The sequence below is a fragment of the Patella vulgata genome, chromosome 8, assembly GCF_932274485.2.
Source record: "Patella vulgata chromosome 8, xgPatVulg1.2, whole genome shotgun sequence".
NCBI lineage: Eukaryota > Metazoa > Mollusca > Gastropoda > Patellidae > Patella > Patella vulgata.
This window is the reverse complement of record NC_065886.2, coordinates 44,957,609-44,975,581: the sequence shown is the minus strand read 5'-3', so window position 1 is coordinate 44,975,581 and position 17,973 is coordinate 44,957,609. Positions and strand designations below refer to the sequence as shown.

The 17,973-nt window shown below is 36.6% G+C and overlaps 1 protein-coding gene across 3 annotated transcripts in view; it reads left to right on the top strand.

Annotated features, from left to right (window-relative positions):
• LOC126829395 (uncharacterized) overlaps window positions 1-17,803 on the top strand; it is a 36,145-nt gene extending 18,342 nt beyond the window's left edge. For 2 of the 3 annotated variants that reach the window (XM_050559218.2, XM_050559216.2), the window contains 11 exons: window positions 1,485-1,566; window positions 1,929-2,096; window positions 2,709-2,795; window positions 4,712-4,806; window positions 7,287-7,394; window positions 8,138-8,198; window positions 12,296-12,403; window positions 13,950-14,014; window positions 14,164-14,235; window positions 15,598-15,767; window positions 16,298-17,803. In XM_050559218.2, coding sequence (XP_050415175.2) covers window positions 1,485-1,566; window positions 1,929-2,096; window positions 2,709-2,795; window positions 4,712-4,806; window positions 7,287-7,394; window positions 8,138-8,198; window positions 12,296-12,403; window positions 13,950-14,014; window positions 14,164-14,235; window positions 15,598-15,767; window positions 16,298-16,515 — 1,234 coding nt within the window. In that variant the 3' untranslated portion in view covers window positions 16,516-17,803. Of the gene's footprint in view, window positions 1-1,484; window positions 1,567-1,928; window positions 2,097-2,708; window positions 2,796-4,711; window positions 4,807-7,286; window positions 7,395-8,137; window positions 8,199-12,295; window positions 12,404-13,949; window positions 14,015-14,163; window positions 14,236-15,597; window positions 15,768-15,818; window positions 15,989-16,297 lie in introns of all 3 variants that reach the window. The other variant, XM_050559217.2, reaches the window with a different exon arrangement.
• Window positions 17,804-17,973: the final 170 nt, after the last annotated feature.

Below are 17,973 nucleotides of genomic sequence, written 5' to 3'. Positions count from 1 at the left end.
TTTAAAAAAAAGAGTTATTCTCCCACCACTAAAACACACTGAAACTTGTTGAAGACCGCCATATTGAATTATGTTAGTTACGTTATTTCGCCATGGCCGAATTTGAGTATGGTGTTGTCTGATATATGTATAATTGAACCAAACTTTATTGGTTTCTTTTGCAATTCGTTTTGGGGTAAAACGCTATCCCTCCCATCCTACGCATACGCGACGTCATGGGTTGCACGCGATGGCGCGTCAGCTCAGTCACGTGACACAAACTGACAAACATGACTTCTTTTAATACATTTTTTATTGCGTGGGGTATTTCTCGCGAATACAATGTTTTGAGAAGGATTTGAAGAAAAATTTAGTTTGATTATGCTTTTAGTCCAAATATATCATCAGATCACCCAGTTTGTACCGTGGAAGGTATCTTTAATGTGTCTTAAAATGTTATTTTCTAATGGATGAAAGATACCGCTCGATTGTTAAAATCATATTTTTATACTAACTACCTACATATACATCACTGTCTTGATAATGTAATCATTCATTTAGAACCATGTCAATTTGGCTTTGAAATATCCAAAAATGGTCTGGCTCCGTAATTCAATGTTCAAAAGTATCCCAATGACTTTATTGGTTCTTGTGTCTGTGTAGGCTAATATATGCAAAGTCATTCTGTATTTGCAGCGCCAATGAGTTATCCTGCTGTTCATTTTGTAAATTTATGATTGTCAAAGACACTGATGGAACTTGTACAAATCCCTTTTGAATGCTGTCAACGAATTTTTTTATTGTTATACCATTGTAATTAATTTTGAAGTGTTATTTTTTTTTTTTTTTTTACATTTTAGAGCTTTTTTCGTGTTGTCACTTAAAAATTGGGTATTGAGTTTTCGTGAAAAATTAATAAAAGTTTAATAAATATATTTTTCACTTTAGTTCACATAAACAGCTTCATTCTGACTTTTATATCATAAATATTGAAAGAAAACTATAGCAGGTAGGATAAAATTGAAATAACGTCGGCGGCCATCTTTGATGACGTCATATGAAATAACCTACCACATGGTGAGTGTCCACCCAAGTCCAAAATACTGACTAAGCTACCTTCTAAACATTTCTTAAAAGAAATTCTCCCTTCTCAAACTTTCCTACAGAACCATAGTCAGATCCAGGACTATTATTCTCCGGTGATCAATCATCATATATCGTAAATGATTTAATTCAGAACTATTCTGTATTTCATGTGCCCCAGTGATCAGTTCAAACTTTTCTATCAAGAATTTCGCTGATACCTTATAGGACAAAAAATGGTACACTTTCAGCTAGGCTGAACCCCTGGTGGGTTCCTGCTCTATATTCCCAGTCATGCTGTCGTGAGAAATGATCAAGTCCAGAAATGGTTGCGGTAAAGTGTCGAAGAGATGTTTGAACTTACCACCATTTTATTTAGTGCCTAATGTTATCCAATACTAGGGTTTGATTTTTTTTTATAGGGCCACGATACGATCACGTGGTGTTACTGCGGTCAATTCCGTGGTGGACAAATTTGGAGACTTAAAGGCCTTTCTACAAAATGTAAGTTTATCGCTTGACAGTTGACTCTTCAGTACGACTTCTATTTTTAACACCTCGTTCCGTTTTATTTTCGCGCTTCAATATTGCATACGGTATGACAAAAATCGGTTGAAGTGATAATATTAGTATTTCCATTGGATAATTTAGTGGACTCAATTTTCGTACAGAAACTACAAGGCAGACATTCAAGAATTATCAGAAATCGTATTTGTATTTGCTTCCCATCCAAATAGTGGAGTACTTACGAGGTTAGGTGGATCCCCGGGCGATCGTTTCGTGTTCAACCAAAATTAAAGCTCCGACATCCAAAATACGGGTGCTAATAATTTAATTCGCCAATATTTTCCTTTGATAAATATTAGGAATATATGCCGGCTACAAGACAAGGTTACGGAGTGGTAAATTTACATAAAGGGAGAGAATTCTACCAAGCATGTTTAAAATGGTATCTATCACTGGATCTTACACCAGAAGAAGTTCATCAAAAGGGGTTGGATGAGGTGAAGAGAATATCAGATGAGATGAAAAGGGTAACGATTTGTTTATCTGTCTTTGAATAATTTTAAAGGTAAAAAGTGGTGGACAATAACGTAAATGTTTTGAAAGCTCCAACTCAATGAAAGTCCTTTACATTCGCTTCCACCTAGAGTTATATCGCAGACAATTACTCTTTGGGCCTTTTTATGACAAGTCGACCAGACATAGTCAGAAATCATTAGGGGTTTCTGCTCAGTCACCCCACATCCCTGCATGAGTTTCTGTATGTTGTATTCTTGAGGTCACTCATGTAATTATAACATAATAAGAGTCAGAGGAGCAGAAACAGCATTTCTTAAAAATGGTGAGCCAAATTTTATCCCTTAAATTTTGCTTGGAAAGGGGGTTTTTTTTTGCCATTTTTGTCTATAACTGTTAAGAAATATAAACCCCGTTATATCCCAACATTTGCTTTTTCTACGGACCTAACATTGTTATTGAATCTTTTGCAGGAATTATCGACCATTATCCGCTCTTGTGTAAAAAAAAAAATACGAATTTAGCTTTAGCTGTACGTTTTGCCACGTCCACCAGATTAGATATTAAACTAATATTTGAAACCAGGATGGACAGTAATAATATATATTTATCGTTTTGATTTACAGATTATGACCAAGAACCATTTTCAAGGATCAATATCAGAATATTTTGCAAAGTTGAAGAATGACTCAACTATGTTCTACAATAGTTCGGTAAACCAAATTATATATATTTAAGACAAACATGTCATTGTAATAATATAGATTTCTCTCTTCCCTTTTGCGCATCCCTTCCTTCACTTTTTGATCGAGAGTGGTTCTTAGGGTTCTGGGCCCTGTTTTACAAAAACTTAAGGTAATATCACTAAAATAGATTTTAACTAAAATCAAAATTATCGATTGTAACGTATTATACAATTTTAATAGATTTTAATTAAAATTGCTGGCGCCCGCACAGTCCACATTTCCTGTGCGGCCACTACTGAGGGTGTAAGCAAATACGCTTCGAAATTGAAAACTGTTGACAGGTTGAAATAATGGTTAAAATATCAATGGGGAGAATTTCATACGTTGTAGAAATGTTTGCACATGGTCAGACAATCGTAGAGAGGTGAAATAAATGAGTTTATTGCGTATTATTCGTTTCGAAATGTATCGGTGTTTTGGCCTTGAACTTGCCATTTGATTCGTGACCTTGGCATTGGATTTACTCATAGGCTTCAATAGAAATAATGTCTATCGATAAATTAAATCGCTTGAATTTCGTAGTTTTATGGTATTTTGGATCAAAGAAACTATTAAGAATTGTCACAAACATATTATATTTGTGACTCAACGACTAATCTAGCCTGTAAAATTCTTGTCGAATTTTAAAAGTATTTAACAACTTTGAAACTAATCCACCAAATAGACAATGTTCCGATGCCTAGATATGAAATGCCATCCCCGTATACTGTTTCAAAAAAATGTGAAATTACCAAAGTGCCTCACTCCTTATTTGATAATGCCTATCTATCTTTTACTCAATTAAAATGATTTTTCCAAAGATAAAAATAGATTCTAAAACTTTTCTGAATTATGTTGTGTTATTAACGTAAGCCTTTATTTAAAAAAAATAATAAATCTATGATATTAAAACTTAATTTTTCAATAAGCACATTTGAGATTATTGATTTATCTTTTTACTAATCATTATAACCCCAAAACCATATGAGTAAATACTTGGCATAGGCCTTTAAAGTTTAGGCCTTCTAATACCAAGAAATTAGCCGTTTTAAACGAAGATGTTTTTATAGATAAGACTGCTTTTCTTTCTATGACATTAATTAGATATGAAGTAAGTTCAGATTTTGTTTTGGGCGTCATTTTAATTGCTTAAATTGCCTTACAATAAAATAAACGGCTGGAGCGTAGCTGTATTTCCCATGCCATGGAAATAAATTGAATAAAACTCATTTTTGCATGATGGTAGGCTATCGTAGAAATATGTGACCCGGACCATTGGCAATATTAACATTATAACAAATATATCTATATGTCGCAATAGCTCGAACAACGTAGCCCTAACCAGTGTTTGTTAATGTCGTGATTTTAAGTTAGGAGAGGGTGACGGCTGTCCTAAGTTAAAATTGATTTTAATTAAAATTGTCCCTAAATAGTTTTGTGAAACGCTACTTTTTTAAGTTAAGATAAAATGTTAACTTAAAATATTATTTTAGTGGATATTATCTAAAATGCGTAAAATCGTTTCGTGAAACTCGTTTATCTTAAGTTAGGATGGAATTTGAGTTTAAGACGATTTTAAGGAGATTTAAGCTTTTGTGAAACAGTGCCCCGATTTAAGATTTTCTTCAATGTTTGACTCATGATTTTAATGTAGAAAAATAAGAATGTAACCAGGCATAGTATCGACCAACTCTACTGTCATTAATAATAAGACACTCCGGGTTTTTTTTTTTAAAAAAATCAGGTTATTTTGGATTTTCGTGTTTGAAAAGATTGGAATAGAAGAAATGTTAAGAAAAAGAACATGACTATAAAAGTAAAATCAATGGTGAAATATATTGTGGTCTGACTCCAAAATCATGTTGATCTAAGTTCTTTTGTTTTGTTTTACTTGTTAATTGCAGGAAGCCATGTTGGATGGATACAGAGATCTTATTGAAAATCGTGTTGACCCACATCTGGCTAAATTATTCAATAATTTACCTGGTTTACCTATTGTGTAAGTTTTATCATAAAGAAACGTCACTCTGAATGTTAATCTGAATAGACGCATTGCATAAATCTTGCCAAATGTTTTTATTGTATTTATTGTATATTTGAGACTACATCTCCAACTTTACCTGATCAATAAGGCTCCTTCCCAAACACAGAATTGAACCCAGGAAATGTTCTCAAATACGCAACCTGACTTCTGAGATGGTAATGTGTTCTCCTTGATTTACATGTAACTGTACGCGCTGTTTACCGGGACCAACCCTATAAAATGCACCTCCATATCTAGTTGAATCATTCACACTACAACGCCAGCAGCATGCCACGACTCACGACAGCTCAGAAGAACCAGGCCTTAGAGACTCGACGCTGGCGACACTACCCAAGCCGTTGCCAATCACTTCCAGGTCAATGTTCCGACCATCTACAGGCTTCATTAACGCTTTCGGGCCACCAACACCACGGATGACCGCCCCTGAATTGGTAGACCAAGGCTTACCACAAGACTGCCATGTTGTGCGACAGCACGTGCAAAATCTCTTCACACAGGCATCTGAGACAGCACGCCAGACAGTGGGAACACACCGAAGAGCCACCAGTGCCGATGCAGTGCGCCGACGTCTCACCAGAGAGAATATCCATTGCCGTAGACCTTACCGTGGACCAATTCTCACCCCTCGCCATCGACGTGAACGTCTACAGTTTTCCCAATAGAGAACTGTTCTGTTCACAGATGAGAGTTGTTATTGCGTATCAACTGCAGATGACAGGACCAGAATATGGCGTCGACGTGGCCAGCGTTATTCTGACCAATGTGTCATGGAACGAGACTCGTGGGGAGGTCCAAGCATAATGGGTTGGGGTGGTATCTTGCCTGAACCAGAGAATGGGCCCTGTGGTGTTCCAAAATCTTGGTCCAGGGAGAGGAGGCGGCATCACAGCAGTACGCTACATTGATCGAGCTCTCAGATCCCACGGCATACCACATTACTCGGGACTTACTCGAGAGTTACTCGGGACATTCTACAGCAGAACGGTGTCAACGTTATGCACTGGCCAGCCCTTAATCCGAAATAAAACCCGATTCAACATCTTTGGGATGAAATTCAGAGAAGACTTAATAACGTCGTACCTAGATCAAACACAGCTGATGGATTGCGCCAGGCTTTTTGGAGAGTGTGGGTCCAAGTGCCAATGGCGTTCATCAATCGTCTGGTCCACTCCATGTACAGACGCTGCGCTGCTGTTATTGACACTCGCGGTGGACACATCAGATACGGATGTATAGACTGTGTATAGACTCTAAACCTTCTCATAATGTCTTGGAATTGTGATGAATTAATCACCGATGTGTCAACGTACTGTTTACAAAAAATTGCTTTGATCCATTTAGTAAGTCGTTTTCTAGAATGATTTGATTACAGTGCCTCTCTGATTTTGAAATCGTACTGAACTTTTCTTGCTGTTTAGTATATAAACAGCAGCTATCATCCAACATATCGTTACATAATGTTGTATGTAATATGTAACATATGTTATATGCCATGGAAATTTCGATATTTTCTGAAAAATGCATGACGATCAGAGACTTTAAAATTTAAGTTATTTAAGTTTAGACCCGGTGGAGCAAATAAATAATGTAATCATTGATAACGGTAGTATAGTGTGAGAGAAAGAGAGTGAGAAATGGGGTTTAACGTCCACTCGACACAAACTAGGTTATTTCGGGACTAACATATGGTTTAATTTTATTTCAATAATTCGCTTGCGCGTAGGGGTCTTTAGCAGTGGGAGGAAGCCGGAGGAGCCGGAAAAGCCCCACGAGGTTGGACAGACAACCCTACCCCTTGCCACGTACAACCGGGGATTCGAAACCACCCCAGTTGACTCAGTGACAGGCCTTATGATACAGCACGTACGTGCTAACCATTCGCCCCCCCCCCCCCCCCCGTCGGTAGCATAGTACTCTGATCTTACATCCTTGTGATGCTTGTACTCAATCAAACTGTGTTTCACTGCCAAAGGAACATGGTCACAGTCTGGTTGAGTAGTGCTAGAATGACATAAAACAATTTTATTCCTCCTGTTGGCTCTATAGGACTTTGGCCAGTCTCCAAAGTGGGGCTTGATGAAAGGAAGTTTACTTATGCCTCTAAGATCCCAGGACCGTTGCTAGTGGTCATAAATAAATGCATTTATAGAAACGTTTACATCTGTAGGCTATTTGTTAAATAAATCTACATATGCGAAAATCTAAAGTAAACTTGACAGCCACGTCTGCCTGGTCATTCCCTTTAATATCCGTGTTGCCAGCAAAGGACAGTGTCGAAAGAAAGTAGAATAATCTAAAGAATAGCCTGGATCTCAATTATAAAATAGAAGCTGGTTATTATGAAGTTTAGTTTTCTATAGTGAACAACACACTTTATCGTTTCTATCCATAGAAGATATAATATATGTTTAGAAAATGTATTGTTGTTTTTCCAGAGTGAAACCCTTGTCATCAGACGGACCAGCAGGCAGATACTCAACGGGTTCTAAAGACGGATCTATACCAGGCATATTCTGGGCAAACGTCATCCGACCAGCAGAATTGTAAGTATGATAAAGTAATAGTAATAAAAGAGTTGTATTTTTGTGCTTTATCATAATAGACCTTTCTTTTCGGTTGGCAATCACTGACTCTCGATCTACGTCACTTGCGATGTTTAATTTCTAATAATATAATTTCCTTTTCTATTGGTTTAGAGCCTAGTTTGAATCGCCGATTCAATGTGATTGCAAAAAATATATTCAAAGGAGCATTTTCATTTGTACATATAATGGTTGTAAATAAAACCGGTTAATTCAGATAGAAAGACTGTAAGCATCAACTCTAGCGACCTTTTGTTCCAGGCCTATGCTTCCTTTTCCACAAACACCGTGAACTTGTGTAGAGTGTTACGACTTTATCATTATATTGTCTTCAATTTATTTGTCAGTTTTCTATACGTTCGAATAATTTCTATTCTTTACTTATAATACTACGTTCCTAACTGCTTCAATGAAACATTAACAAATTGTAATTCAGTCAACTTGACGTGGTTTTTATCATCGGAAAGTCGTTGGAAAAGGTAAATTAAATATCTAGTTTTATGCAGTGAATTTTTGTCCCCCACAAAACAAATCAGAGCATTTATGATTTTATTTTTGACTCGCATCAAAGAGAGCTAGATAAAAACGAAGGCACAGATTAATATTTTACTCAAAATGATAATAAAGTGAAAATGTTGAGATTTGGGGATAACGTTAAATTTGTATTCATATAGACCTTCAAATAAAATTCCTTTTCTTTTCAGTCCAAAATTTTCTATGCTACCCCTAACGATGCATGAAGCTAATCCTGGTCACCATTTACAGGTCAGGCGAGTTAATAATAATTACATTTAAGTTAAACGTATCTAACCACAGTTAATCTGCACGTGATCTCTTAAAGATATACATACTTTAGATGGAAGGTATTTTTATACGCCCACATTTACATGCTTTAGGTGGAAGGTATTTTTTATACGGCCACATTTCATGTGGATGTAAGTTGTCGTCACCCATTTCCGCCCGTGGATCCGTTCGTCCGTCCGTTCGTTCACATTTTGTTTGTTGACCCCTAGAGCACTGGTTCCCAACCTTTTGTTGGCTACTACCCCATTCCAGAAAACCGTTGGAAATTTCTCGGATTTGATACGTTTTGTGTTTCCACGGAAACAAATGATTTTTGAATTTTGGTATATATAATTATAATTCTAGAGCATATCCCAGAAACTGTTCAAGATACCTTTATAACACTTTTACATTCATCTACCTATTATTTTAATTTCCGATGACCATCCTTTCGCCCTGATTTTGTTTGTTGGTGAAATAAGTAGCAACGCAACACCTGCTCACAAGTGGGCAAACGAGACCATGAAATTACTTCATCTTGAACAGTTCTGGTGAATTTTGAAAATAACTTCAAACCTGAAACATTTTGCATGAGTGGATATAACATGTGATTGCATCAGTAACATAATATGATTGTTTTACTATGAAAAAAAAAATATGAAACGCCAATTTCCATTATAACTGCTCAGGTGGTATTTTCAAAATATTTAGATGGCATGTATTGGTGGTAAATACTATCCGATTGATTGAAAATTTGGTCAGTGTGTCTTCTCATGGCGTACTATCATATGATAATAGGACCCAATAAAATTCTGATGCACCCTATGGTTTATGGTACAGTTAGTTGTATTCACCACCGAAACGGGTGTACTTATCGGTATATTTAGATCGGTATTTTTTGGCATCAGTTGCATTGGTGGAACTCATCCCTCTTTCATGTAGCAAATCACTGTTGTTATTGTGTATACCCTGACACCTGAAAGATATGCATACAATAATAATTGGTTACAAAATTTTTTCAAAATATGAGAAGAAAAATTCAACTTGGCCTCGAAAATTCGATATGTACAAAATAACTCTAGGCTTATAAAATATCTGAAGGAAACTTTCAACTTACCAGGGGGGGGGGGTTACTACAGTGAAAAATATGTAATTTCTTTCACATGACGCTGTAAAACTGCATGCGGTAACATGGGATAACTTTAAATTTTTAGGGGGGGGGGGGGGGGGCGAGTGGTTACTACAGTGAAAAATATGTAATTTCTTTAACATAACGCTGTAAAAATACCACTGCATGTTTATATACTATAAATTTACTGTATTAGTGCGGTAACATGGGATTACTGTAAAACAATAAAGTGTAGTGTTACAAATTAGAACTGTATTTTTTTTACATGTATTCTGTATTGATACAACTATGTTAGTTAAAAGTACATATATGTTGTACTTTAACTGTTTTATGGGTAATTCTACTATTCAAACATGTTTAAATACGAGATTTGTGTACAGTTACAGGAAACGTGTAATTGTACATCTCTTTAGAACTTTAACAGTGATAGATATGGTGGCTGATTGGTATCATGTCGTAATGTCGTGATGTCGCCTTTCATAACGCGACAACCCGACATCACGACATTTCTACCCGACAACACGACAACCCGACAACCGGACATCACGACATTCATTTCTACCCGACATCACGACATTTTTACCCGACATTACGACACTAAAAATGTCGTGATGTCGGGTAAAAATGTCGTGATGTCGGGTAAAAATGTGGTTTAACGTCCACACCACGACATTTTTACCCGACATCTCGACATTTTTACCCGACATCACGACATTTATACCCAACATCACGACATTTTTAGTGTCGTAATGTCGGGTAAAAATGTCGAGATGTCGGGTAAAAATGTCGTGATGTCGGGTTGTCGGGTTGTCGTGTTGTCGTGTTGTCGGGTAGAAATGTCGTGATGTCGGGTTGTCGGGTTGTCGCGTTATGAAAGGCGACATCACCACATTACCACATGATACCAATCAGCCACCATAGATATACCTTTTAAGGCTTCATTACTTTTCGTCTATACTATAGTCCATTTATGAAGGGGGCACGGTGGCTAAGTGGGTAAAACTCTGGCTCGCTAGCATGGAGGTCGGGTGTTCGATCCCTGCATTGGCCGAGAAAGTTCATCCAGATTTCCCGGCGTGGATCCCCCTTGTCAGTGATACAGGGCGGAGGGCCGGACAATGATAGCTGCCTAGTCGTTCTGATGGGACGAAACACTGAGGTCCCGTGTACACGTTGGTGTGCACGTATAAGATCCCTATCAAACTGTTGAAATTATATGTATATTTACAGTTATAAGTATACTTAAAATACAATGTCCGATTTGTAATATCACACAGTTTGTTAATTTACATTTAAAACGATGTAAATGCATATGAATACAAAGCTTATGTAAGATTACATCAAACTTAATGTAGAAATACAACCATATGTCAGTTTACATTATGTGAGCTGTATATGAACAAAATTGCCATTCGAATTATTATTTATACAGCAAATTGTAAATGAACTTTCAAATAATGGCCACATCGGTTATTCCCTCTTTGGCCACATGTAAGATTACATCAAACGTTTTGTAAAAAATACAACCGTATGTCAGTTTACATTATGTGAGCTGTATATTAACAGAAATGCCATTTGAAATAGTATTTTTACAACAAATTAACAAATTGTAAATTTTATTTTCGCTTTCAATTCATATGAACCTATAGAAAATCCAAAATGGAAAGAAGGTAGTTTGAAAGAAACCTGCATGTACATTCACGTGATTAGCATCGGTAATTTTCGTTATTAGGCGGAAATAATCGAGGCATTATACCATTATTGTTGACTTCAAATGGATTATCATAACGCTCTACTATACGGACTTCCCAAATCACAAATTCAACGTTTGCAACATGTTCAGAATTCGACAGCACGTCTGCTTACTGAAACTCGGAAAATAGCCCATATCACCAAAATACTGAAAACCCTTCACTGGCTTTCTGCACATCAAAGAATAATCTTGTTGACCTACAAAGCTATTAACAACTCTGTTCCATCCACCATCAAAAATCTCATCTTCACATATATTCCAGGAAAATGTCTTCGATCTTCTTCAAAACATCTCTTAATAGTACCATCCACGAGCTTAGAAATGACCAAACGTTTATTCCAGTACTCTACAGCTCATTTGTGGAATTCACTACCCCTTCATATAAAAGAATCAAAGTCCGTCTGCATTTTCAAAACACGACTGAAAACTCACCTGTTCATACAACACTATGGATGAAATGAAACCAAATGCATAACTTTGCAAGCGCATTTGGAGCTCCTAATACGAGTATTTATTGCACTATATAAATTTGGATGTTATGTTATGTTTAAGAGTCCATTTAGTTTAAGGACGATTAAAACTATGACGTTTAGACCGGAAACTCACCGCGGGGGGTGTCCATCAAATGGGCACAAAACCAGACCCAACTTTTCTAAGGTAAAATTTTGCGTACAATCCGATGTCGAGTGGTAATCAGTCCGCCGTTGGGGCGTTTTCGAGATATTCGGAGTCAAAGGTCAAATGAGTTCATTTGCACTGAAAGTGAATGCTCAGTCATTCTTGTATTATGAAAAGAAGCTGAAAATGATCGAAAGTAATCACACTTTCAATAAAAATGTAAACTTGCTAAATTCACATTTAGTCTTAGTGACCCTGGAGGTCAAAAGGTGAAATTTACCGTTTTGGCACTAGGAAGATTTAAAGCAATAAAATGTCAAAGTAAAATATAAAAACTAAAGCGAAACCTGTTCTAATTAATAATAGGAACATTTAAAATTTATCTTTAGGTGAGCCTCCAGACTAGTTGTATAATATGTCGGATTGATATGATAGAGAACACTAATCTTCGGCTCCGCCCGCGAAGTCTCTATCATATCAACCTCGGATAGTTTAATATCCTATATGTAAAGCACGAATACAAGAATATGTAATTGGACAGTTTGATTTTATATATATTCGTAATATATTTACTTATAGTTAAGTTACAACCTACTCACAGAAACACCCGATTTTAGAAGTAAAATGGAATCCTCCACCAAGTTCCGCGTACCGTATGCTTTCCCATCCTACACAGCATTCACAGAGGTACGTCTCTACTAAATATGTCGATAATGCAGATAAATTGATCTACATAGAGTTTGGCATTTCATGTGTTATATATTTTTGTACCGCTGTAGAACCTTTTGTAATTCACACTAACACACTTTTTATTGTTTAAAAGCATAATGTGTTTGGTTGCGGGGCAACGGATGCATTGTCTAATACCCGGCTTTCACGTGGTCAACGAATGCTACTAATCGCCCAGAATAGTGTTGATTCAAAATTTGTGGCGATTCAGCAAATAAATCAAAAAGATCGTTGAGAATCTGGAGAAGCTACGAAACAGTTACGAATAGTTTTCGAAAGAGTTACGATAATTCGTAGGTAATAAGGTGAAGAATATGCCCGATGTGTCAATGTAGGGATACGATAAAGGTCCGAAATGAAAGAATCATCTATACGAATTAAAGAGATATTATACTCTTCAAAATAAGTAGGGGATATTCAGAAACAATACAAAACTGTGGAAATGCCCTGCTGTTTTTATTAGAGGTAACCAATGTATGTTAATAACGGGCCAATTGCCTACACATGAACATAAACCGTCCATATGGGCGACTTATCTGACGGTCCCATTTCACTCGCAAAGAGATACACTGTCAAAAGTGAAAATGAACGTTTTTGATATTTGTCTTATTAATGAGTAATTGCTCCACCAGTCCTCAGACATTCAGCAATTCGTCGTGGCATGCTCCTACTCAACCGTCCAATCACGATTTGGGGCAATCTGACCCACTCCTCTTGCAGTGCCACGGCCAATTCTTGCAGTGTTGTCGGTTGGCGTTGACGTCGACAAACACGTCTCCCGGTCAAATTAAACGTAACGCACTAAAGCAAAGATACGCTAAACAGTAAATCTTATGCAAGAACCGATAGGAAAGCAAACATGGATAGGATAAACCAGCAAGCGGCAGTTTTTATCAACCCTTCCTTGAAGTGTCAAATTTGACAATGAACCCTTCCCATGTGTATGGTTCTGTTGGGGGCGATAAGTTCTTCATCTGTGAACATACTCTCAAAGTATGTCAAGTATCTATGACTATTTATCATATCACAACCTGCATAGGTGTTTGCATTTCAATATCCCCTACTTTTTTTGAAGAGTATAGTTAGAATGAGTTACGGATATGCCGCATTGCTTACACTACACTCTCCACGAATGATGCCGATAAAGCCACAAAAAGTTTACTATATTTGGCACTATTCGTCCAAGAATAAAATAATAAGCTGTTACGGAATATAAGAAAGGGTCAGCTATGACGGGTTTACGATGCATCTAAGAATTCCGAAACTCGTAAACCGTCCACGAAAGTTTTTGACAAACATAAACTTTCATGACCGAACCACGAACTGATACGAACAATACGAACCAGCGCATGAAGGCTCTCTAAAAAGGAAGAGCAAATGAGCCAATAAATTTAAACACATCAACCGGAAAAATAATTAATGTCAATAGTTGTTTATATATAAATTTTAAAGTAGACGTACGGGAAATGGTAGATTTGTAGTTTAAATTATCTTTATATTGTAGGGTTGGGCATTGTACGCTGAATCGTTAGGAGAAGAACTTGGTCTTTATAAGGATGACAATGAATTGTAAGTTGAAAAGTTCAACATCCTTATAAACCATTGAAACCAACTCATAATATCTAACTCTATGATGTCTAGTCTTGTTTTAGTAAGTGTAAGCATACTCTTCTTTATACATGACTCCTGAGATTAATGATGTAATTTATATTTCACAGAATGGGTAGATATAGCTCTGAGATATTTCGTGCCTGTAGATTGGTTGTTGACACCGGAATTCATTATTATAAGTAAGTTTTATTGTCTGTTAAATAAAATTACGTGTAATAGATACGCTATGCTATGATATGGCGAGGGTAAATAATAACAAGTCTGATAGTAATTGCAGAAGGATGCGTCACACATAGCAGCTAACTACAGAATCACAACGGCAACTAGATAACTAACCAAGTTAAATCTAAATGAGTACACAGTGTGTAGATTCACTGTAGATGAATACAGACAGCCCAGTTTAATCCTTAAGAGCACACAACATCTAGTGTAAATCTGGAAGAGTACACAACAACTAGTATAAATCCAGAGGAATACATAATATCTAGTGTACATCTAGTTTAAATCGGGAGGAGTACACACACACACACACACCCGCACACCCACATACACCCACACACACACACATTGTAGATCTAGAGCAGTACATAACATCTAGTGTGCATCGTGTGAAAAGCTAGAGTAAGTAGTCCATAATACAATATAGTGCGGATATAAGGGCATAGACACCATATAGTGTAAATCTGAGAGAGAGAGAGAGAGAGAGAGAGAGAGAGGGAGAGAGAGAGAGAGAGAGAGGTGGGTTTTAACGTCCACTCGACACAAACTAGGTAATTTCGGGACTAACATATGGTTCAATTTTATGGCAGTGGGAAGACCCGGGGAAAACCCACAAGGTTGGACAAGGCGACCCTACTCCTTGTCACGTACATTGTCACGTACAACCGAGGAATCGAAGCCATGCCAGTTGTCTCAACGACAGACTTTATGATACAGCTCGCACGTGCTAAACATTCAGCCATCCAATCCCCTATAAATCTAGGAGAGTACATTGTACTATGTGTAAATATAGAAGAGCAAACAACATTAATTATTGATAAAATCTAGAGTATATTATTATATAGTGTAAATATAGAGTAAACAACATCCATTATAAATCTAGGTTACACAAACTCGAGAGAGCCGCGTACGAAACTGTAATTTCATGGGAACCACGGTCGCTAAGTGGGTAAGACGTTGGCTCGCTAGTCTTGAGGTCGCGTGTTCGATCCTTGTATTGGCCGGGAAAGTTACTCGGGATTTTCCGGCGTGGTTTCCCCTTTTCAGTGCTGCAGGACGGAGAGCCTAACAAGGACAGTTGTCTAGACGTTCGGATGGAGCGAAAAACTGACGACCCGTGTATACATTGACATGCACGTAAAATATCGCTTGGCAGTTGGAATTCGATATAAGAGTAGGTCATGGTGCCGCTGTCCGAGCAAAATTCCTCTCATAACGTATGGCGTATGCCTATCTTCATTAGCCCAGTCTGAGCAGAACAGTGGAACGTTAAATCCCATTTCATTTCATTTCACTGTAATTTCATGTCCATACATTTACAGCTGGACAAAAGATGAAGCCATAGATTACATTCTTGAGTACACAACTAAATCACGTGATGGTACATCAGTCGAAATAGATCGTTACATCACTTGGCCAGGACAAGCATGTTCATATAAAATAGGTGAATTAAAGATAAAAGAAGTGAGACAGATAGCTGAGAAAAGATTGGGTGAGATTTATTTATAATACTTTTGTATTTTACTCCTCACCTTTATTCTAGTTGGACCAAAGATGATGCCATTGATTATTTTCTGACATATACGACCGAGTCACAGGCTGCCATGTCAATTGAAATAGATCGGTATGTGACGTGGCCTGGACAAGCTTGCTCATACAAAATAGGGGAATTAAAGATAAAAGAAATTAGGCAAGTTGCTGAAAAAAAATTAGGTAAGCTTTTTGCTTAGTCATGTAGTATTAGTATTAGTAGTAGTTGTGGTAAAAAAAATAGTGCATGATTGTTCTCGATAGTTATCATCACAGGCAAACATGATAAAAGGAACGTCACCTAAATGAGAGAAGAGATATGCATATCCGCTTTTTTATCAATGTACATGCATATCGTGTAAGAAGTGATGACTCAGGTCAATTGCAATCAAAGACGACTATGGTCGTATGTTGACCGCACCTTTAATATATGCACCGATTCTATGAAACTGACTGACTATAGCGGTTATAGCTGCTCTTTTGTTTCTTCAGGTGAAAAATTTGACATCCGGGCTTTTCACACATCTATTATGGATAACGGAGCAGTGCCTTTAGACTTGTTAGAAAGAAACGTTAATGAATGGATAGAAGAGCAGTTGGCCAAACAACCTCAAGAAGCAGATTCCTCCACTTGTTCTGCTCGAAACCAGATTGCCCAAATATGGCTTTTAAGCATTCTATTAACTTCTGTCGGAATCTTATCTCATTAATTACTTAATATACTTTCTTAATTCAGCATAATCTCAAGTTTAATTAAAACTACACTATACCATCATTCCATGCACTGACTACTGATATGATGTTGCTATTATAACGTATCTATGCACCCAATACTGATTTGATGTTACTATTTTGTCGTAATCTATGCACCCAGTACTGATTTGATGTTACTATTTTTTCGTAATCTATACACAGTGTACTTGTATGATATGATATTAATATTTCATCGTAATCTATGCACAGTGTACTGGCTATTTAATCTATGCACCTAGTACTGATATGATGTTACTAATTTAACGTAATTTATGCACCCATAGTACTGATTTGATTTTACTATTTTTTCGTAATCTATATGTACTGGTATGATGTTACTATTTAATTGTAATCTATGCACAGTGTACTGGTATGGTGTCACTATGTTATAGTACACTATGCACCGAGTACTGATAGGATGTTACTATTTGATCGTAATCTATGCACAATGTACTTGTATGATTTTAACGTAATCTATGCACAGAGTACTAGTATGATGTTACGATCCTAACGTAATCTACCCGCTGAGAACTCGTATAAAATTATAATGATAACGTTAGCTATACACGGGGTAGTCGCATGGAGTTTTAATTTTAACGTAATCTATGCACGGGGTACTCATATGGAGTTTTTATTTTAACGTAATCTATCCACGGAGTACTCGTATTTATTTCTAATTTTAACGTAATCTATACGTACGGATATGCTTTGAATATGCTTTGAATATGTGTTTGAGATGAATCTGTGATGAATTAAACACTTCTTTAGATACCAGAATGACTCTCCAAAACTACATGCATCACACACTGCGGCTAATTTGGAATAACAAAACACCCGGCTACGTATACCGTACTAAGAAGGATTTGCTTTATATTTTGGGGGTTACATTATTATATGAAATAGAGGTATTTCATTGTTATAATTATGAAATGCTGATTTTTTTGTTTTTAAAAAGACCAGACTAGGCTTTAAATTATACATGACACGAAGATATTAGGTCGGGTATTGCGTTGCTAGATAGCACATTCTAATATCGCCCTAAAGATTATATCCTTTGTAAAGCCTGTGTTTAACACTATGTCATTTTTTATGTGTAACATATCAATATTTACCTTTCAGTATAATTTGATTGATTATTTCTTTGTTTCCTTTCTTTGATCAATATATTATTGTGTACGATTCTTATTTATAGAAATGAATTTGCATTTATAGATAATTTTATATATATAACCGTTTAAAATATAATGTTGGCTTTGTGTATTAAGAAACGGTGTCCAGTGTTCTGAAAAGAATAAGCATGTTCTGTTTCTTGAACGATAACATTCACTATACCACATGTAGCAAACTGGAGCGCTGGTTTGGATTTTAAAATCTGATATTAGTGAATATAAGATAAAACGTTTTTATTGCATGGG